This window comes from Salmo salar, chromosome 01 (assembly GCF_965601325.2).
Source record: "Salmo salar chromosome 01, fSalSal1, whole genome shotgun sequence".
Taxonomy (NCBI): Eukaryota; Metazoa; Chordata; class Actinopteri; order Salmoniformes; family Salmonidae; genus Salmo; species Salmo salar.
Window position 1 is genome coordinate 94,525,137 of NC_138291.1, and position 23,585 is coordinate 94,548,721.

Below are 23,585 nucleotides of genomic sequence, written 5' to 3' on the forward strand. Positions count from 1 at the left end.
TATATCTCTTTGCCCCATACCACTCCCTTCTCTTTCTCTCTTTCTTTACCTTCCTCTTTTCCTCTCTCTGTCAGTTGGATGAGTGGCATGTTCTGTTGTCATCTTCTAGGACTCAATCAAATCAAATGTTATTTGTCACATGCTTCCTAATTAGTCCCCTGTTGTGAGCGGGGGAGAATGCTTTATCGCCCTGTCTCTTTCCCTTTCCCCTCCCTCCCTCCACTCCCTCCCTCTCTTTCTGGGTTGTGAGAGGAAGGTATGAAGGAAATGAAAGGTGGGTGACTGCTGTGTTAATCCTGGGAGTGTTAGTGCTACTGAACAATGAGATCCAGGACAGAGAAAGTCTGTAACAGACACAGCCAATAAATGTCTGGATGGATTTGAAGATGAGTTCCTATTGAAGATGACTTCTCTCTTTCACCTCTCTGTAGCCCTCTACCTGCCTTTGTCATTTGAGGCAATGTGTGTGTGTGTCCTCAGGCATTGCCCCTAACATCACAGCTGGACCATCTGACAGCACGGTGATTGACGGCATGTCAGTCATTCTCCACTGTGAAACATCAGGAGCACCAAGACCAGCTATCACCTGGCAGAAAGGTCAGACTCTCTCCAATGCACCACTCAACCAGGCACACACTATGTCATAGGTGACTATTCACAATATGGCTGCTTTTTTCCATGATGTATAAACAATGGACTTAAACAGAATGGAACAATACAATCATAGCATTACTCAACTATCTGCAATAGGATGGGTGAATGCACATCTCCCATGGTACCAGTCTATCTAGCTCATGCAGATTAATAGTATACATTGGTTTATTAAATGTTTTATTTAAAAAATAATTAAAGGTACAATATACAGCAATCACTCCGCCATTTCCTGGTTACTAAAATTCTAATAGTTTGCATAATTTCCATGTAAAGAATCATTGTACCTTCTAAAGAGCTGTGAAATATATTATATAACCAATAATATTGTATTGTCAGCTTTTTGAAGCTGCTGTGAAAAACTGAAAGTAAAAGATGCAAAAACTAAACGTAAGAACTGGAAGCATATAAATGGCACACATAGAAAATATGTACTTCTTAGACTTGCTTTCGATGAGAATGAGAGATCTATAACTCACATTTCTATGTGCATTTGGTCGGGTCACCCAGAAAGTTCCATATTCCAGCTTTAAACATAAAGAAATATGACATCAGACATGTCATATTTCTTATTTCTCGTGTTTTCTGTATTATATACAGTACCAGTCAAAAGTTTGAACACACCTACTCATTCCAGGGTTTTTCTTTATTTTTACTATTTTCTACATTGTAAAATAATAGTGAAGATATAAAAACTATGAAATAACGCATATGGATTCATGCAATAACCAAAAAAGTGTTAAACAAATCAAAATATATTTTATATTTGAGATTCTTCAAAGTAGCCACCCTTTGCCTTGATGACTGCTTTGCACACTCTTGGCATTCTCTCAACCAGCTTCACAAGGTAGTCACCTGGAACAGGTGTGCCTTGTTAAAAGTGAATATGTGGAATTTCTTTCCTTCTTAATGTGTTTGAGCCAATCAGTTGTGTTGTGACAAGGTAGAGGTGGTATTTGGGGCGGCGGGAATCCTAGTGGTTAGAGCATTGGACCAGTAACCGAAAGGTTGTTGGATTGAATCCCCGAGCTGACAAGATACAAATCTGTTGTTCTGCCCCTGAACAAGGCAGTTGACCGACTGTTCCCCGGTAGACTGTCATTGTAAATAAGAATTTGTTCTTAACTGACTTGCATGGATAAATAAAAATGGAATACAGAAGATAGCACTATTTGATAAAAGACCAAGTCCATATTATGGCAAGAACAGCTCAAATAGGTAAAGAGAAACAACAGTCCATCATTACTTTAACATGAAGGTCAGTCAATCCTGAAAATGTCAAGAACTTTGAATGTTTCTTCAAGTGGAGTCGCGAAAACCTTCAAGCTCCATGATGAAACTGGCTCTCATGAGCACCACCACAGGAAAGGAAGACCCAGAGTTACCTCTGCTCCTGAGGATAACTTCGAGTTACCAGCCTCAGAAAATGCAGCCCAAAGTAATGCTTCACGGAGTTCAAGTAAGAGACAAATCTCAACATCAACTGTTCAGAGGAGACTGCGTGAATCAGGCCGTCATGGTCAAATTGCTGCAAATAAACCACTACTAAAGGGCAACAAAAAGAAGAGACATGCTTGGGCCAAAAACACAAGCAATGGACATTAGACCGGTGGAAATCTGTCCTTTAGTCTGATAAGTCCAAATTTGAGATTTTTGGTTCAAACCACTGTGTCTTTGTGAGATGCAGAGAAGATGAACGGATGATCTCTGCATGTATGGTTCCCACCATGAAGCATGGAGGAGGAGGTGTGATGGTGTGGGGGTGCTTTGCTGGTGACACTGTCAGTGATTTATTCAGAATGTATTTAGAAAGGCACACATAACCAGCATGGCAACCATCCCATCGGGTTTGCACTTAGTGGGACTGTTATTTGTTTTTAAACAGGACAATGACCCAACACAACTCCAGGCTGTGTAAGGGCTATTTGACCAAGAAGGAGAGTGATGGAGTAATGTATCAGACAACCTGGCCTCCACAGTTACCTGACCTCAACCCAATTGAGATGGTTTGGGATGAGTTGGACCGCAGAGTTAAGGAAAAGCAGCCAACAAGTGCTCAGCATAGGTGGGAACTCTTTCAAGACTTTTAGAAAAGCATTCCAGGTGAAGTTGATTGAGTGTGCAATGCTGTCTTCAAGGCAAAAGGGAGCTACTTTGAAGAATCTAAAATGTCAATATATTTTGATATTCCACATTTGTTATTTCATAGTTTTGTTGTCATCACTATTATTCTACAATGTAGAAAGTAGTAAAAACAAAGAAAACCTTAAATGAGTAAGTGTGTCCAAACTTTTGACTGGTGCTGTATATATTTTAATTTAGTTTATTATTATTATTATTATTATTATTATTAGTTGTTCTATTTTGACATTGATTACTGCACTGTTGGGAAGAGCTTGTTAAGCATTTCACTGTACTTGTTGTGCATGTGACAATAAAACTAAGAAATTACAAAAGACGTATTACTGTCCCCAGCAAACAAACTCTCTCTCTCTCTCTCTCGATCTCTCTCTTTGTCCTTCCAGGTGAGCGTGTTCTGGCCAGTGGTTCTGTTCAGCTGCCCAGGTTCACCTTGCTGGAGTCAGGCAGCCTGCTCATCTCCCCATCCCACATATCAGACGCTGGCACCTACACCTGCATGGCCAGCAACTCCCGGGGCATAGACGAGGCTGCTGCTGACCTTGTGGTGTGGGGTGAGTGTGTGTGTGTGTGTGTGTGTGTGTGGGGGGTGGGGGGGGGGGGGGGGGGGGGGGGTCTAGTGCACTGTGTCGATCCTGGGGAGACTTGCCAAATCTTACACATTTCAATTATGTTACATAGTAGACTATTATCTGATTGGTCGATGGACTTGATTCAAGGACAACATGTGACTTGATCCAGGGACAACGTGTGACTTGATCCAGGGACAACGTGTGACTTGATCCAGGGACAACGTGACACTTGTTCCAGGGACAACGTGACACTTGTTCCAGGGACAACGTGACACTTGTTCCAGGGACAACGTGACACTTGTTCCAGGGACAACGTGACACTTGATCCAGAGACAACATGTGACTTGATCCAGGGACAACATGTGACTTGATCCAGGGACAACATGTGACTTGATCCAGGGACGACATGTGACTTGATCAAGGGACAACATGTGACTTGTTCTAGGAACAACATGTGACTTGATCCAGGGACAACATGTGACTTGATCCAGGGACAACATGTGACTTGATCCAGGCACAACATGTGACTTGATCCAGGGACAAAATGTTTGTTGATCCAGGGACAACGTGTGACTTGATCCAGGGACAACGTGACACTTGTTCCAGAGACAACATGTGACTTGATCCAGGGACAACATGTGACTTGATCCAGGGACAACATGTGACTTGATCCAGGGACAACATGTGCCTTGTTCTAGGAACAACATGTGACTTGATCCAGGGACAACATGTGACTTGATCCAGGGACAACATGTGACTTGATCCAGGGACAACATGTGACTTGATCCAGGGACAACGTGTGACTTGATCCAGGGACAACGTGTGACTTGATCCAGGGACAACGTGTGACTCGATCCAGGGACAACGTGTGACTCGATCCAGGGACAACGTGTGCCTCGATCCAGGGACAACGTGTGACTTGATCCAGGGACAACATGTGACTTGATCCAGGGACAACATGTGACTTGATCCAGGGACAACATGTGACTTGTTCTAGGGACAACATGTGACTTGATCCAGGGACAACATGTGACTTGATCCAGGGACAAAATGTTTGTTGATCCAGGGACAACATGTGACTTGATCCAGGGACAACATGTGACTTGATCCAGGGACAACATGTGACTTGATCCAGGGACAACGTGTGACTCGATCCAGGGACAACGTGTGACTCGATCCAGGGACAACGTGTGCCTCGATCCAGGGACAACGTGTGACTTGATCCAGGGACAACGTGTGACTTGATCCAGGGACAACGTGTGACTTGATCCAGGGACAACATGTGACTTGTTCTAGGGACAACATGTGACTTGATCCAGGGACAACATGTGACTTGATCCAGGGACAAAATGTTTGTTGATCCAGGGACAACATGTGACTTGATCCAGGGACAACATGTGACTTGATCCAGGGACAACGTGTGCCTTGATCCAGGGACAACGTGTGACTTGATCCAGGGACAACGTGCCACTTGGAGAAATCAGAATGTGCAGCACGCACTGCATCCTTCTATTTCTAGTGTGTGTGTGTTCATACACCCACTCTCTCTCCCTACAGCTCGCACCCGTATCAACACCCCCCCTCAGGACCAGAGTGTCATCAAAGGCACCAAGGCCACCGTGACCTGTGGAGTTACACACGACCCCAGTGTCACTGTCAGGTAGGAGAGCACACACACACACCAAGCACTATGTGCACACACACACACACACACACACAGTACACTTTTATACAGACACACTGCACACACACACACACACACACACACACACACACACACACACACACACACACACACACACACACACACACAGAGCGAGTGAGATGCACACAAAGCATCTTATACACACACGGACACACACACTTTTCTCCAACCTTACATACAACAACACACACTAACATTGCACAATATGACAAGGTCACAGGGGCAGGTCACACCTGCTGTGCATGTCAAGAAGCAACTGTGTATTAAAGGCTCAATGCAGTCAAAAACGTGATTTCCTGTCTTCTATATATATATTTTTCACACTATGAGGATGGAATGATACTGTGAAATTGGGAAATGTATGATTATGCCCTTTTTGTGTAAGAGCTGTTTGAAAAGGCCGCCTGAAATTTCAGTCTGTTTTGGTGGGATGGAGTTTTGGCAGTAAATTAGTTAATAGACCAATAAGAAAGAGAGTTCCAAACCTCTGCCAATTACAGCTAGTTACAGTTTATCCCATCCTCACTCAGACCACTCCCAGACAGTCCTAGTAAAATTCTTGCTTGAGAAATTGTTATTTGATAAGAAGTCATTTTTTTTCTTTTTGACCATTTTAGTTGAAAAGTACTTAATTGTTACCCAGAAATGATTTGATATTTAGATAACAATGTCTGCATTGGACCTCTAAACTGTAGGTATGTGTGGGAGAAGGAGGGCTCGGTCATCAACGCCCAGTCTATCCCCCGTATCCGGCTGGACCCGGATGGTACCCTCCACATCTCCCAGACCTGGTCAGGTGACATCGGGACCTACACCTGTAGGGTTATGTCGGTAGGAGGCAACGACTCACGCAGCGCACACCTCCGAGTCAGGTAACACCATCGACATATCTCTCTCTCCCTCTTTATCATCCTCTTGTTTTCTCTGTCTCTCTTTCTTGTTCATCCTGTCTCTTTTTAACACACACAGAAAAATACCTTCAACATTTTCTAACTTTCTGACCTCTCGTTCTTTTGCCACCTCTTACTCATTGTCTTCTTGTAGCACAGCTCTCCAGTCCCACCTCTCCAGTCCCACCTCTCCAGTCCCACCTCTCCTGTCTCACCTCTCCTGTCTCCTGTCTCATCTCTCCTGTCTCATCTCTCCTGTCTCATCTCTCCTGTCTCAGCTCTCCTGTCTCAGCTCTCCTGTCTCATCTCTCCTGTCTCATCTCTCCTGTCTCATCTCTCCTGTCTCACCTCTCCTGTCTCACCTCTCTTGTCCCACCTCTCCTGTCTCACCTCTCTCCCCATTCTCAGCTCTCCTGTCTCATCTCTCTCTCCATTCTCCCCTCTCCTGTCCCATCTCTCCTGTCTTACCTCTCTCCCCATTCTCACCTCTCCTGTCTCACCTCTCTCTCCATTCTCATCTCTCCCTTCCATCTCTCCTGTCTCACCTCTCTCCCCATTCTCACCTCTCCTGTCCCATCTCTCCTGTCTTACCTCTCTCCCCATTCTCACCTCTCCTGTCCCACCTCTCCTGTCTCACCTCTCTCCCCATTTTCACCCCTCCTGTCTCACCCTCCTGTCTCACCTCTTCTGTCACACATCTCATGTCTAATCTCTCCTATGTCACTTTTCCTGATTCACCTCTCCTGTCTCACCTCTCTCCCCATTCTCACTTCTCCTGTCTCTCAACTGTCTTACCCCACTCCTGTCTGTCTCTCTCTTTTCTTCTCTACCCTGCTGTCCTTGGTTTCCTATAATGATGGATTTTGAGTAAATCATACCTCTAAGAAAGTATTTTTTAAAACTCATCCAGTCATATCTCATCTTTCTGTCTGCCCATCTGTTTGACAACCTCTCTGATTATCTGTCTACCCCCCCACCCCTCAGGCAGCTGCCCTATGCTCCAGAGAACCCTGTGGCCCTGCTAAGTTCCTCAGAAAAGAGGGCCATTAACCTGACCTGGGCCAAGCCCTTCGACGGGAACAGCCCCCTACTTCGCTACATCCTCGAGGTCTCTGAGAACAGTGAGTGATCTCATTAGGACACAGGCAGATGGATAATGAGAAAGAATAAACCACTGTTAGTAGGAGGAATAGAATGAAGACAAGGATTAGATCATCTGCAGGTTTGATATGTGTCTGTTCTCTCTTCCTGTGCTAGACGCTCCCTGGGCTATCCTCCTGGCCAACATAGAGCCTGAGTCGACAGCGGTGACCGTCAGTGGACTCATACCAGCACGCTCCTACCAGTTCCGCCTATGTGCCGTCAACGACGTGGGCAAGGGCCAGTTCAGCAAGGAGACTGACCGGTGAGAGAGAGAGAGAGCCCTCCCAGGATTCCTCTCTCCCCTCTAAAGCCCCTTATCCCCTGTCGTGCAATGATAACAGCCTACTCAGTCTCTCAGTCAACCAGTGTGTGATCCCGTGCCAGTACACATTGTCCACGGTTTATATATGTGTGTGTGTGTTTGTGTTTGTGCGTGTTTATCTGCTGAAGGATTAGTAATTGAGCCGATGCAGCCAGACACACGCCACCACTTCACTCACTCAGAGAGGGCTTTGGGGGTGTCCTGGGAGATTGTTGAGATCAGGTTGGCTTCACTAGCCTGAGTCACTTCTCATAAAGTAGTGTGCTCTGGCCAAAGGTAGTGCACTATGTAGGGAATAGGGGTTCATTTGGGACTCAATCCCTCCTCTTACACAGGCTAGCTCGTCAAGCCAGCTCAAATGTGAGCAGTTGGATCCCCAGCCATCTCCAGCTGAGAGGAGAGCCATAGGAGGCTCACGTCCGACAGCGCAGGGGTTCACACTGAGCGCTTTGTGCTTCCATTTGATCCTAAAGTGCCACAATTAATCTCAACTGCGCCTCGCTTTCTGAAAAGTCATATCTCTGTATGGGCCCTTTGGTTTTGAATTGATTGAATTGATTCAGCATCAGCTGACTGGTCCGCTGTGGTCTTTGGTATTAGCCTTTTCTCTCTCTGGCTAGGTACCTTATGTGTATCCATCAGTAGGAAATTCATTAAGGCAGAGTGATGGTTTTGTACACAGCTTAGACACAGATACTGCAGATAGCATGGACAAAATCAAATCAAGTTAAATGTTATTTGTCACATGCTTTGTAAACAACAGGGGTAGACTAACAGTGAAATGCGTACTTACAGTCCCTTCCCAACAATGCAGAGAAAGAAAATAGAGAAATAATATAAAAGTAAAACACATAATAATAAAAGTAATAATAAATACACAATGAGTAACGATAACTTATATACACAGGGTCCCATTATCGAGTCAATGTGCAGGGGAACGAGGTAATTTAGGTAGATATGTACATACACAGTACCAGTCAAAAGTTTGGACACACCTACTCATTCCAGGGTTTTTCTTTATTTTTAGTAATTTCTATCCTGTAGATAGCATTTCAATTAACAGTTGAGTCTCTTTAAAAGTTAATTTGTGGAAATTCTTTCCTTCTTAATGCGTTTGAGCCAATCAGTTGTGTTGTGACAAGGTAGGGGTGGTATACAGAAGTTACCACTATTTGGTAAAATACCAAGTCCATATTATGACAAGAACAGCTCAAATAAGCAAAGAGAAATGACAGCCCATCATTACTTTAAGACATGAAGGCCAGTCAATGCGGAACATTTGAAATTTGAAAGTTTGTTCAAGTGCAGTCGCAAAAACCATCAAGCACTATGATGAAACTGGCTCTCATGAGGACCGCCACAGGAAACGAAGACCCATAGTTTTTTGGTTTAAACCACTGTGTCTTTGTGAGACGCAGAGTAGGTAAACGAATGATCTCCGCATGTGTGGTTCCCACCGTGTAGCATGGAGGAGGAAGTGTGATGGTGTGGGGGTGCTTTGCTCGTGACACTGTCAGTGATTAATTTAGAATTCAAGGCATACTTAACCAGCATGGCTACCACAGCATTCTGCAGCGATACACCATCCTATCTGGTTTGTGCTTAGTGGGTCTGTCATTTGTTTTTCAACAGAACAATGATCCAAAACACACCTCCAGGCTGTGTAAGGGCTATTTGACCAAGAAAGAGAGTGTTGGAGTGCTGCATCAAATGACCTGTCCTCCACAGTCACCCAAACTTAACCCAATTGAGATGCAGCTCAGCATATGTGGGAACTCCTTCAGAACTTTTGGAAAAGCCTTCCAGCTGAAGCTGGTTGAGATAATGCCAAGTGTGTGCAAAGCTGTCATCAAGGCAAAGGGTAGCTACTTTGAAGAATCAAAAATATAAAATAGTTAGAGTTTGGTTACTACATAATTCCGTATTTGTGACTGACCAGCTCAAATCGGTCTTATGCCGCAACATTTGTGTTTACATTGGACAAAAGTAGAGACTCAGAGATACAAAATGGTATATCATACACTGCAATTGAGGAACAATGGGGAAGTAATTCTGCTTTGAAAGTTGATCAACTTGTAAACTCACTTTTGAGAAAAGGGCCTTTGAAAGTTTTGGTACCTACTGGAGCACTCTCCTTTGTGTAAACCCATTCATCATTGTTCACACCCTCTTAAGCCTTAGCCCCACCCATCTCTTTAAGAATTCACGTGAGGTAATGTGCTAAACGATGAGTAGTGTAGAAAATATTAAGACTAAAAGTGGTAGTAGCCAACAACAAGGAACAATTCCAGGTAAACATAGTGTCCAGATAAAACATGTTATAAATATTAGACACTTACCCAGACACATTTGTCTAAATTGATCCTTATATTAAACCAGACGGCACAATTATTTTTTCTTCTTTTTTTAATTGACGATAGCCAGGGGCACACTCCAGCACTCAGACATAATTCACAAATTAAGCATTTGTGTTTGGTGAGTCTGCCAGATCAGAGGCAGTAGGGATGACCAGGGATATTCTCTTGATAAGCATGCAAATTGCACAATTTACTTTTGGGTGTCAAGGAAAATGTATTGACTAAAAAGTACATTATTTTTCTTTACGAATGTAGTGAAGAAAAAATTGCCAAAAATATACAATTGTAAAGTAATTACAGATACCACAAAAAACTGCTTAAGTAGTACTTTCAAGTATTTTTAGTTAAGTACTTTACACCACTGCTTAAATGGCGTCACACCAGTACATCAGCATACTTTATATACAGTCGTGGCCAAAAGTTTGGAGAATGACACAAATATTAATTTCCACAACATTTGCTGCTTCAGTGTCTTAGATATTTTTGTCAGATGTTACTATGGAATACTGAAGTATAATTGCAAGCATTTCATAAGTGTCAAAGACTTTTATTGACAATTACATGAAGTTGATGCAAAGAGTATTTGCAGTGTTGACCCTTCTTTTTCAAGACCTCTGCAATCCGCCCTGGCATGCTGTCAATTAACTTCTGGCCACATCCTGACTGATGGCAGCCATTCTTGCATAATCAATGCTTGGAGTTTGTCGGAATTTGTGGGTTTTTGATTGTCTCTTGAGGATTGACCACAAGTTCTCAATGGGATTAAGGTCTGGGGAGTTTCCTGGCAATGGACCCAAAATATTGATGTTTTGTTCCTCGAGGTACTTAGTTATCACTTTTGCCTTATGGCAAGGTGCTCCATCATGCTGGAAAAGGCATTGTTTGTCACCAAACTGTTCCTGGATGGTTGGGAGAAGTTGCTCTCGGAGGATGTGTTGGTACCATTCTTTATTCATGGCTGTGTTCTTAGGCAAAATTGTGAGTGAGCCCACCCCCTTGGCTGAGAAGCAACCCCACACATGAATGGTCTCAGGATGCTTTACTGATGGTAGTGCTCACTTTGTCTTCTCCGGACAAGCTTTTTTTCCGGATGCCCCAAACAATCGGAAAGGGGATTCATCAGAGAAAATGACTTTACCCCAGTCCTCAGCAGTCCAATCCCTGTACCTTTTGCAGAATATCAGTCTGTCCCTGATGTTTTTCCTGGAGAGAAGTGGCTTCTTTGCTGCCCTTCTTGACACCAGCCCATCCTCCAAAAGTCTTCGCCTCACTGTGCATGCAGATGCACTCACACATGCCTGCTGCCATTCCTGAGCAAGCTCTGTACTGATGGTGCCCCGATCCCGCAGCTGAATCAACTTTAGGAGACGGTCCTGGCGCTTGCTGGACTTTCTTGGGCGCCCTGAAGCCTTCTTCAAAACAATTGAACCGCTCTCCTTGAAGTTCTTGATGATCCGATAAATGGTTGATTTAGGTGCAATCTTACTGGCAGCAATATCGTTGCCTGTGAAGCCCTTTTTGTGCAAAGCAATGATGACGGCATGTGTTTCCTTGCAGGTAACCATGATTGAAAGAGGAAGAACAATGATTCCAAGCACCACCCTCCTTTTGAAGCTTCCAGTTTGTTATTCGAACTCAATCAGCATGCCAGAGTGATCTCCAGCCTTGTCCTCGTCAACACTCACACCTGTGTTAACGAGAGAATCACTGACATGATGTCAGCTGGTCTTTTTGTGGCAGGGCTGAAATGCAGTGAAAAAGTTTTTTTTGAGATTCAGTTCATTTGCATGGCAAAGAGGGACTTTGCAATTAATTGCAATTCATCTGATCACTCTTCATAACATTCTGGAGTATATGCAAATTACCATCATACAAATTGAGGTAGCAGACTTTGTGAAAATTAATATTTGTATTTTTCTCAACTTTTGGCCATGACTGTACTGTTACGTGCATGTGTATCACATAGTATTCCATACATACCTCTCTGGGATCATGTCGACAACTTCCGGTGAATAAATAATGATAAAAATCATGGATATTAAACATCTAGGTACATACAAGTGTCTTATATCGTTTAAAAGCTTAAATTATTGTTAATCTAACTGCATTGTCCGACTTACCATAGGCTTTACAGAGAAAGCATGCCATGCGATTGTTTGAGGATGGCGCCCCACGTAAAAATATTTTTCAACCAGCACAGGCTTCATAAAATCACAAATAGCGATGAAATATTCACTTACTTTTTGAAAATCTTCCTCTGATTTGCAATCCCAAGATTCCCAGCTACAACATGCATGTTCATTTTATTAGATAAAATCCTTCTGTATATCCCAAAAAGTCTGTTTAGTTGGCGCCATCGATTTGAGTTCAACTCCGTAGTTGAAGAAATGGTGCTTGTAGTTGATGACTGCACTGCTGCCTTTGCTTGCTTGGGCCAGCTCTCTTTTTGATGACTGTATGAATGGTGGATTAGAGTCAGGCGTGTTCTACTGATTGATGCTGAAAGACAAATTCCAGATACAAATATTTTAGCATTATTTTACAATAGATGCAAAATGGCATTCTGAGATATCACTACACACAGTTCATGCAGGGAATGTTAGCTACTGTAGCTAGCCAGCCATCTAACATCAGTTGGCTAGCTAAGCAAGCTTTAAAGCCTAATGTTAGCTAGCTAGCAATGTGAAATGGCATTCTGATAAAACTACACTAACTTTACACACACTTTATACACATAAGTTAATGTTAGCTAGCAAGCCAGCCACCTAACCTCAGCTGACGTTAGCTAACTAACAGCAAGCTGTAACTTGGGGTCTTTTGTTTAGACATGTCATGTTAACGTTAGCTAGCAAAATTTTTAAATATAATCCCAATCCATAGAGTAACATAACTAGCAATACAAACCGATTGTCATAGCAAGCTAAAGTTAACCCCTGTGCGGCCATCCAGCGAAAAATCATATCACCATTAGCATAACAAAATGTAATAATAAAAAAAAAAAAAAGATTTTTTTCAAATTATATCGTTTTATAGATACACCTCTCCTGAATCGAACCACATTGTCCGATTTCAAAAAGGCTTTACAGCAAAAGCAAAACATTAGATTATGTTAGAGGAGTATATCGTAAAAGTAGCCACATAGCCATTTTCCGACCAACCACATTCATCACAAATAACCAAAAAACAGCTAAATGCAGCACTAACCTTTGACAATCTTCATCAGATGACACACCTAGGACATCATGTTACACAATACATGCATTCTTTTGTTCGATAAAGTTCATATTTATATATAAAAACAGCATTTTACATCGGTGCATAACGTTGACTAACTATTTTCCCTCAAATGCATCCGATGAAACAGAGCTACAATTTACTAAATTACTATTCGAAAACATTTTTAAAATGTAATATTGTCATTCTAAGATTTATAGATGAATATCTCTTGAAAGCACCTGTAATGCCAGATTTAAAAATAACTTTACTGGGTAATCACACTTTGCGATAAAAGGGGATGCGATACTCAGAACAATAGGCTAGCAATAGCAATAGGCTAGCCATCTTGGAACAATCGCATATCACATCTAGTCTTGTATACTATTGTCAATAATCCCTTACCTTTGGTTGTCTTCATCAGAAAGCACTTCCAGGAATCCCAGGTCCACAACAAATGTATTTTCGTTCGAAAAAATGACTCCTTTATGTTCCAAGAGCTTGTTCTTGTTAGCGCGTCTGAAGGCTGCTCCAAAACTTCCGTCGGCCACGGGACAGCCATTTCGAGAAAATGAATTTTTTCCCCATTTAGGTTCGTTCAAACATGTCAAACGTTGTATAACATAAATCTTCAGGGCGTTTTTCAACAAGAGAGCCAATAAGATTCGAGGGGGACGATTGCATTGTGTTTCAAAACGTTTCGAAAGGGGAGGGTAACCAGGGGCGCCGGCGTCATAATGGTGATGGCCCTCTCCGTGTGACCACGTTCCACAGCGTCTCATTCATTCAATTTTAACAGTAGAAGGCTCAAACCAATTTGTGAAGACTGGGGACATCTAGTGGAAGCAATAGGAAGTGCTCAATGAACCATAGCTCACGGTTTGATTAATAGGCAACGTGATGAAGTTGAGTTCGCAATTCAGAATTCCACTTCCTGTTTCCATCTGTCTCGGGGTTTTGACTGCCATATGAGTTCTGTTATACTCACAGACACCATTCAAATAGTTTTAGAAACTTTAGGGTGTTTTCTATCCACAAGTATTAATTATATGCATATCCTAGCTTCTGAGTTTGAGTAGGAGGCCATTTAAAATGGGCACGAATTTTTTTCAAAAATCGCTTTAGCGCCCCCTATCCTAGGGGAACGCCAAGAGGTTAAACAAATAACGTTATGTTCATTGTTAGTTAGCAAGCCAGCGATTGAACTCTAACTGTCTAGCTAACAGCAAGCTTTAGCTTGCAATGAAAACAACATTCTGACAAAATTAGAATCTTATAATATCTGAATCTGTAGCTAGATTCTTACCTGTATACATGGATGAAAGCTTCACGGCAGACTGCAACCCCTTTTATAAGACATCCTGTGTTTTTTCTGTTTAGTTTGCACAGCTTGTTTGGCTGGTTGTGTTCCACTGATTTCAAAACAGGTTTTTTTTCAGAGTGAGAGAGAGTAAGCATTGCGTGGCACGATTGCGGTCCAGAAAGTATTACATCATCACAACTTTTCCCCACTGACCTTTGTCGATAGCGCCTGATAATTTCAGAGCAGGAATGTTATTGAGAGCAGTAGCAACATATTTGCAGTTCTCCGTGGCTAAAGTTATATCTTTCAAATAAACTGCAGTAGAAAGGACTATCTAGGCATTACGAGCAGCTCATTTTACAGACACAAGATGCCACACTGCAGTCGAATCCAAACTCATCTCTCGGCATGTCTAGACCACTCATTATCTCAGCAAATCATGGCTAGCGCGAAGGTTGCTGGCTTTCTCTGTGGCTAAACCAACTAGGCTCGTAATTTAACATTTTCATTCGTATTTACAGATGACGTACAAGTTTGATATTAAGGCAGATGAAAGTTCACATGTTCGAGAAGGCATTTCTGCCAAAAAATGCATTTTGTTAACCTCTTACATCTAGACGTTCCGCTAGCGGAACACCTGCTCCAATATCCAATGATAGGCGTGGTGCGAATTACAAATTCCTCAAAAATACAAAAACTTCAATTTTTCAAACATATGACTATTTCACAGCATTTTAATGAGGCCGGCGACTGTGTACTGTGGACTGTGAACTACACAATGCCATCGAATGAGTCCTGGAACATATTCCAGTCTGTGCTAGCGAACAGTCCTGTAGCTTAGCATCCACTTCATCAGATTACTTCCGTATTAAGCGCGTCACTGGTACTTCCTGTTAGAATGTTTGCTTGTAAGCAGGATTCAGGAGGATAGAGTTATGGTCAGATTTGCCAAATGGAGGGCGAGGGAGAGCTTTGTATGTGTCTCTGTGTGTGGAGTAAAGGGGATCTAGAGTTTCAGTATGTTATCCATGTCCTTTTTCAGACAAGTTTCAGAGAAACATAGGATATCACAGTTCTTCAGGTCCCATTGATAAGGTAGTCTCGAATGGAGCTCGTCCAGTTTGTTCTCCAATTATTGTACATTCGCCAATAGAACAGAGGATAGAGGCGGTTTATTTACTCGCCTCTGTAGTTTCGTCAGGGTGCCCGCACGTCGCCCTCTATATCGCCATCTCCTTCTCTTCTGAGTGTTGGGGATTAGGGCCTGGTCCAGGGTGAGCAGTATGTCCTGGGCCGCCGACCCATTGAAGTAGAAATCTTCATCCAAATCAAGGTTAGTGATCACTGCTCTGATGTCCAGAAGTTTTTTTTGGCCATAGAAAACGACAGCGGAAACATTATGTAAAAAAAATATATAATAAGTTAAGATCAGCACAGAAAAACACAAAACAGCCCGTAAAATGGCCGCTATACATTCCAGCGCCATTCTCATGACATTGTGTTGATTATTGAAAAGAGCAAGAGGTCATGAGACAGGTTATGGAAGAGAAAGAAGTGACAGAGCCTGTCTACAGATTAATCAACACGCTGCATTGTCTTCTCTTCTGACAGAAAAACAAACAACACTCTATCCTTCCAAACTTTCTCTGCTCTCTCTCCTCTCTGCAGTGTATCTCTACCAGAGGAACCTCCCAGTGCCCCTCCCCAGAATGTGATCGCCAGCGGCCGCACCAACCAGTCCATCATGATCCAGTGGCAGCCCCCACCAGAGAGCCACCAGAACGGGATTCTCAGGGGCTACAGCGTCCGGTGAGAACCATGGGATAACAGGATTGGTTGGCTGCTATAACCCTCCCTGGCTCTCTGAATCAAGGACGAGAGTTGTTATGCTACATGGAAGCACATAACATAAGAGCTCATGTTCAAAATGAAGTAAAACCACTAGCTGTGGTTCAATGTGAGAGAAAGAAGAATTTTAGGAGTTACTCTTATAGCTCTGGCAGTTTATCAGTAAGGATACACTTAGTTTGCAGTAGGTTTGTAGCTGGTTGTGTCATGGTGTAGAATAAGTTGGCAGGCATTCTGTAGATATTCCAATCACTCTGTCGTCGTCGTCATTTGCTCACTCTGGCGAGTGCTGTTGACTACTGCTCTGTCTCCCTCTACTGTAGATAGGATGTACTACAGCCCCTGGCCTTAACAGGCACTGTGTCTCAGGGACCATAATACAAAAACACAAGAGTTGAATGTCTTGTTCTCCAACTAAGAATCAGTTTTTACTCAATTTTGTCACCCTGGATGGCCTTGTAGCTACAATCTTCTCAGACTAGACTGTACTGTCTCTTCACCCTGGATGGCCTTGTAGTTACAATCGTCTCAGACTAGACTGTACTGTCTCTTCTCAGGTATTGTCTAACTGGTCTCCCGGTGGATTACCAGAGTAAGAACATATCCAAACCAGACCAGACTAACCTCTCCTCTCTCTCCTCTCTCTACACCCTCTCTCTCCCCTATCCCTCCCTCCCTCCTTCCCTCCCTTCTCCCCCCCCCCCTCTCAGGTATCGTCTAACAGGTCTTCCGGTGGACTACCAGAGTAAGAACATCTCCAAACCAGACGTTACCAACATTCTCCTGGAGGACCTGATCATCTGGACCAACTATGAGATAGAGGTGGCAGCCTACAACAGGGCGGGGCTAGGAACCTTCAGCCACAAGGTCACTGAGTGGACGCTGCAGGGAGGTGAGTGATCCTGGATCCTCGCTGCTTATTTTCCCTTATGCTTGTCAGTCAGATGTTAGATGGAATAGTCTCTGCTCATTTTCCCTGATGCTTTTCAGTCAGATGTGAGTTGGAATATTCTCTGATCATTGTCTTTTATGTTTGTCAGTCAGATGTGAGCTGTAAAGGTCTCTGCTCATTGCTCATTATGCTTGTCAGTCAGATAAATACTTAGATGACATTGGAAGGAAATTGAATGGAAAGGATTTTACCTGTGGAGAAGTTGCCTTTAACCTGTTAGGGACAGACATTCTGCTAGCGAAACGCCTCACCAATATCCAATGGTAGAGCGTGGCGCGAAATACAAATACCTTAAAAATGCTATAACTTCAATTTCTCAAACATATGACTATTTTACACCATTTTAAAGACAAGACTCTCGTTAATCTAACCACATTGTCCGATTTCAAAAAGGCTTTACAGCGAAAGCAAAACATTAGATTATGTCAGGAGAGTACCCTGCCAATAATAAATCACACAGCCATTTTCAAAGCAAGCATATATGTCACAAAAACCAAAACCACAGCTAAATGCAGCACTAACCTTTGATGATCTTCATCAGATGACACTCCTAGGACATGATGTTATACAATACATGCATGTTTTGTTCAATCAAGTTCATATTTATATCAAAAAACAGCTTTTTACATTAGCATGTGATGTTCAGAACTAGCATACCCACCGCAAACTTCCGGTGAATTTACTAAATTACTCACGATAAATGTTTACAAAAAACATAACAATTATTTTAAGAATTATAGATACAGAACTCCTTTATGCAATCGCGGTGTCAGATTTTAAAATAGCTTTTCGGCGAAAGCACATTTTGCAATATTCTGAGTAGATAGCTCTTCCATCACAGGCTAGCTAATTTGACACCCACCAAGTTTGGTGCTCACCAAACTCAGATTTACTATAAGAAAAATTGGATTACCTTTGCTGTTCTTCGTCAGAATGCACTCCCAGGACTTCTACTTCAACAACAAATGTTGTTTTGGTTCGAAATAACCCATAGTTATATCCAAATAGCTCCGTTTTGTTCGTGCGTTCAGGTCAGTATCCGTACTTCGAAGTATGTCAAACGCTGTTCAAAATCAATTTCTATGCTATTTTTCTCGTAAAATAGCGATAATATTCCAACCGGGCGATGTTGTATCCATTCAAAGACTGAAAGAACAAAATTGAGAATTCACATGAACGCACATCTCCAGTGTCACTGTCCCCCAGGCAGGCCAGTAACAAACTCTGCTGCTGTACTTAGCCCAGAGACTGCAGACATCTCATTACACTTTCTGGCGCCTTCTGAGAGCCAATGGAAGCCTTAGAAAATGTCACGTTACAGCAGAGATGCTGTATTTTTGATAGAGATGCCCTAAAAGGAGAACAAATTGTCAGACAAGGCACTTCCTGTATGGAATCTTCTCAGGTTTTGGCCAGCCATATGAGTTCTATTATACTCACAGACACCATTCAAACAGTTTTAGAAACTTTAGAGTGTTTTCTATCCAAATCTAATAATTATATGCATATTCTAGTTTCTGGGCAGGAGTAGTAACCAGATTAAATCGGGTACGTTTTTTATCCGGCCGTGAAAATACTGCCCCCTATCCCAAACAGGTTAAATACCTATTTCATGAGTTGACACATAAATTTACTTGTCAAGCATCATGCCCATTTGGAGGATATAAGAATGATATTCAACAAGGATATTTTCTTGATACAGTTCATGTAGAAGGCAGCGCAGTCAGCACTGGACCAAAAACCTTGAGTTAGCATCCGTGCCAAATGCTATTGAAATATTGCTGAATAAATGTAATCCTTGCTGAATAGAGGTATGTATTCCTGTTGAATCGTCTGTAAGGTCTGAGTAGTACATTACACTACCTTGGCCGTAGATTTCAAGTTTGAGCCCGGAGCTGGAAACTGAGAGCAGTAAAGCCACAGTGTTGTAATAAGTCCTGAGCCTCAAGATAGGAGAAGAAAAAAAAGAGAGTGAAGATGTGAATATGGTGGCCTCTGCCCTGCAGAATCAATACCTAGCCAAGGCTGTCCAATCTGAAATGTGTTTCGTTTGGTTGTATCCTGTTCTCTCTGTCCGTCCATCTCACCTCTCTCTCTCTCTTTATCTCTCTTCTCCTCTTATCTTCCGCAGTGCCGACTATAGCCCCCAGTAAAGTTCAGGTGGAGGCCGTCAACTCCACAACCATCCGTATCACCTGGGCTGCCCCTAACCCTCAGTTCATCAATGGGATCAACCAGGGATACAAGGTGAGGGACATCATAGACACCAGTCATTTTGGCACTAAGGTCAGTACCCTCTAGTGGGTGATGACACCAGTCACCTTGTCACTAAGGGCAATACTCTCTAATGGGTGATAGACACCAGTCACCCTGTCGCTAAGGGCAGTACTCTCTAATGGGTGATAGACACCAGTCACCCTGTCACTAAGGGCAGTACTCTCTAATGGGTGATAGACACCAGTCACCCTGTCACTAAGGGCAGTACTCTCTAATGGGTGATAGACACCAGTCACCCTGTCACTAAGGGCAGTACCCTCTGATGGGTGATAGACACCAGTCACCCTGTCACTAAGGGCAGTACCCTCTAATGGGTGATAGAACTATGGCTGCAAGGTTAGAGACACCAGTCACCCTGTCATTATGGGCAGTCTCAGAGACACTAGGCAGCCTGTCATTAGGGGCAGTACAATCGATTGACTGGATGATAGGCTGGTACGCCTCATACTGTGTCACAAGGGGAAACAGATATGCCACTACCAAACATTGTGAAAGATGGCTTCCGATTTGTTTCTTTGACCTTCATTTTTGGAGCATTTGGCCAGCTATCTATCTTGTGGCTAACTAGATCTGGAAGTCGTTTGTTCAATCTCTCCAGCTCACACTGCCAAGGAAGATGGTTTAAGAAAGTCAGCGGTCGTTTAAATATGTACTTTATAGGCTTAGAATGAGATGTACAGAGAATGACTGCTTAGAATCAGCTGTACTAGAACTTGATTATATAGTCTGTGTGATGTGATGACACTGTATTTCTCTCAGAAGAGTTCATGAGAATGACTCTGGCTCCACTTATCAGGACATCTTAGCAGTCACTGTTAAACTATCTCTGACGGCAGGGGCTGTCCTGAGAGAGAGGTTACAGAGAGACAGAGAGAGAGAGAGACAGAGACAGAGACAGAGACAGAGACGGCGAGAGAGAGAGAGAGAGAGAGAGAGAGAGAGAGAGAAACGGAAGCAGAGGGGACATCCATATATTCCACATTCAGCTTACACACCCACCTCACCGTGTGCCAACTCCACACTCGCTTTCCCAGAGGCAAACTCTACTCACAGCCTGGGCACCAATATAGAAATAGACCCAACAGATTTGCCAATGGTAGTAATCATCTAAACACCTAATTGGCCACTCTCTCATTCTGATGTGTATGCAATCCCTATACATTAGACCTGCTATACACCACAATTAAAAGCTCTCTTTTTCATCCTCTCTCTGTGGACTCATTCCAGCCCTGCCTTCCAGTGCTTACTCACTGGCAGAACACGTTGACACTGGCGCTAACTATTCATACGGCAGTTATGATGCCAAATGACACCCCAGAGCAGGTCACGAGCACAGAAGATTTGGTTTAAACAAAACATTTGAAAATTATTAGACTTGGAGTAACAGTTCTATTTCTGGGGGAAATTGTGGACAAATACTGTTTTATTTGATATTTGGTGCTCTTTGGTTCCCATCCAAAATGTCAGGAAACCAGTCAGTCCTATTAGATGTTCTACCATTTAGTTTTTATTTCTAGTTTGATCTCTCCTTCTCTGTTCCCATTAACCATTCTGCTAGCTGTTGGCATGGGAGCCAGGTCAGGAAGAGGAGGTCACCATGGTTACAGTGAGACCTAACTTCCAGGACAGTGTGCATGTGGGCTACGTGACGGGGCTGAAGAAGTTCACAGAGTACTACAGCGCTGTGCTGTGTTTCACTACGCCGGGAGACGGCCCCCGCAGCCCCGCTAACGGCCTGAGGACACATGAAGACAGTGAGATCAACATGCGCACATAAACACACACACTCACTGTTTAGTGGACATGGCCAATCATACTGAAACATGCCCACTGGGTCAAATGTATTGTTAATGCACAGTATCAGCCTAGTTCTACAGTCCTATTGAATACGTAGGCTACAATTAGGGTTTTGCACACATTCACATTTAATTGGGACACATTTTCTCAAGAGATAAAGGGTTGGCCATACTGTACTAGGCTTTTACTTGTAATTACACAATTTTCCTAGTAAAAGCCTCATTCTGCCTATTTTAGTTGCTGTAATGACTGTTCAACGGGCAATTTAAAAAAAGCCTAATATTTTAAAATAGATCTACAGAATGTAATTATGTATGCTATTGACATCCATTCTGTTATAATTCTCATCATGATAATGGGGTGGCAGGGTAGCCTAGTGGTTAGAGCGTTGGACTAGTAACCAAAAGGTTGCAAGATTGAATCCCCGAGCTGACAAGGAAAAATCGTTCTGCCCCTGAACAAGGCAGTTAACCCAGTGTTCCTAGGCTGTCATTGAAAATAAGAATTAGTTCTTAACTGGCTTGCCTAGTTAAATAAAGGTCAAATAAAAAATAACCACTGTGCCCTCCTCTTTAGCTCCTGGGGCGGTGGGTGACCTGAGCTTCACAGAGATCCTCGACACGTCTCTCAAAGTGAGCTGGAGAGAACCTGAAGAGAAGAACGGATTCCTCACAGGTACACCATGCAAAAGACATTGGGACCTGAACAAATAATATTGGATTGATTGATGAATTTGATTGATTCTCTGTTCCAGGGTACCGTATCTCATGGGAGGAGTTTAACCGCACCAACACACGGGTGACCCACTACCTCCCCAACGTGACCCTGGAGTACCGCGTCACGGGGCTGACCGCCCTCACCACCTACACCATTGAGGTGGCCGGCATGACCTCCAAGGGCCAGGGAAAACTGTCCTCCTCCACAATCTCTTCTGGAGTACCTCCAGGTCAGTACCGACACATGGCTCAGTCCCTGGTGTGTAGCTCCAGGTCAGTACCGGGACATGGCTCAGTCCTTGGTGTGTAGCTCCAGGTCAGTACCGGGACATGGCTCAGTCCCTGGTGTGTAGCTCCAGGTCAGTACCGGGACATGGCTCAGTCCCTGGTGTGTAGCTCCAGGTCAGTACCGGGACATGGCTCAGTCCCTGGTGTGTAGCTCCAGGTCAGTAATGACACATGGCTCAAAAGTAAGAGCCCATCGAGACCATTTAGGATAATTCCAGTTTACAGTTTCCTATTAAAACACGGTACAGTGTATTATAGAAATACAAGACCTCCAGTAAATTATTACTGCACCTGCGGCTCCCCCAGACACTATACAGTATGTCTTTCAGAGCTGTCAAGTAAAACTACCCATTCTATCGAGGGTTACAGTTAGTACAGTATAGAGCTATGGTTATTTTTCCAGAATGGTGATTACTTCAACTCTTTTACTATAAAAAGATAGTCTATGGCTTTAGCTCTACGTCCCCACCCTTGAGATCTCACACTGTGCTTTTGTCTGTAAAACCAGTCATGATAATGATTTAAAGTATCCTAACTGTCCATTGAAAATCTCACCTTTAAAAGTTAATATTCTTTTAACTCATTCCCATATAATGTTGTTGATTCGTCCTATACTCGTATTTGTGGCCAAAGTATAAATTGGAGAAAAAAAACACTTCAAAATCCCCACCTCAAACTTGTATCTCAAACAGACCGTTTAAAAAATGCTTGCTATTTCCCCATAGAGGATGATGTCATCCTCCTGAAGAGAATGAGCTGGCCAATCAGCAGTCTACTCGCATTAATATGTTTTATGACTGGTATAAGCCCACACCATTCCATCACAGAAAAGCAGTTTTTTAACATACTCAATTACAATTTGTTGAAGGAAAGCTATTTCACTCATATTGTAATTAATTATAGGTAATATTTCACAGAAATATGTAAACACTGGACAGTTATTTTAAAGATGGACTACGTAGAAATCATTCAGCCATTTCCATGTTGCTAAAATTCTAATAAATCACCTAATTTCAATTTATGTGACAAAACATGTGTAGAGAATCATTGTACCATCTAAACCTCTGTGAAATATATTTTCCATAACCAACATTTTCAGCTGTTTGAAGCTGATGTTTTAAACCAAAAGTAAAAGACGCAACAACGAAACTTTAAAACAGGAAAGCATAGAAATAGTGCACATAGAACAGATCTACCTCTTTTTAAACTTGCTTTCAATGGGAATTACATACCTATAACTCACATTTTTTATGTGGTTTTTCTCAGGTCGCTCAAAAAGTGACATATTTCAGCTTTAAATGTGATGCTTTTACTATTCCAGGTATATAGTCTACATGTGCCAATAGACCCACTACATCAAGTTGAAGATTTGGCCCCTTTCACTATATAGTACCCTCACAGGAGGTTGGTGG

General features: G+C 42.8%; 2 protein-coding genes across 3 annotated transcripts in view; both read left to right on the top strand.

Moving 5' to 3' along the window:
• Window positions 1-19,396, top strand: part of LOC145865463 (protein sidekick-2) — a 73,242-nt gene extending 53,846 nt beyond the window's left edge. The window contains exons 7-15 of the mRNA XM_082970364.1: window positions 481-597; window positions 3,177-3,344; window positions 4,920-5,022; window positions 5,763-5,939; window positions 6,942-7,078; window positions 7,215-7,362; window positions 15,964-16,104; window positions 16,854-17,035; window positions 19,227-19,396. Coding sequence (XP_082826490.1) covers window positions 481-597; window positions 3,177-3,344; window positions 4,920-5,022; window positions 5,763-5,939; window positions 6,942-7,078; window positions 7,215-7,362; window positions 15,964-16,104; window positions 16,854-17,035; window positions 19,227-19,396 — 1,343 coding nt within the window. The remainder of the gene's footprint in view (window positions 1-480; window positions 598-3,176; window positions 3,345-4,919; window positions 5,023-5,762; window positions 5,940-6,941; window positions 7,079-7,214; window positions 7,363-15,963; window positions 16,105-16,853; window positions 17,036-19,226) is intronic.
• LOC106610476 (protein sidekick-2) overlaps window positions 19,260-23,585 on the top strand; it is a 67,814-nt gene continuing 63,488 nt past the window's right edge. For both annotated transcript variants that reach the window (XM_082978159.1, XM_045724509.2), the window contains exons 1-4: window positions 19,260-19,342; window positions 20,931-21,126; window positions 21,746-21,844; window positions 21,924-22,115. In XM_082978159.1, the coding sequence (XP_082834285.1) occupies window positions 20,970-21,126; window positions 21,746-21,844; window positions 21,924-22,115 (448 nt within the window). In that variant the 5' untranslated portion in view covers window positions 19,260-19,342; window positions 20,931-20,969. The remainder of the gene's footprint in view (window positions 19,343-20,930; window positions 21,127-21,745; window positions 21,845-21,923; window positions 22,116-23,585) is intronic.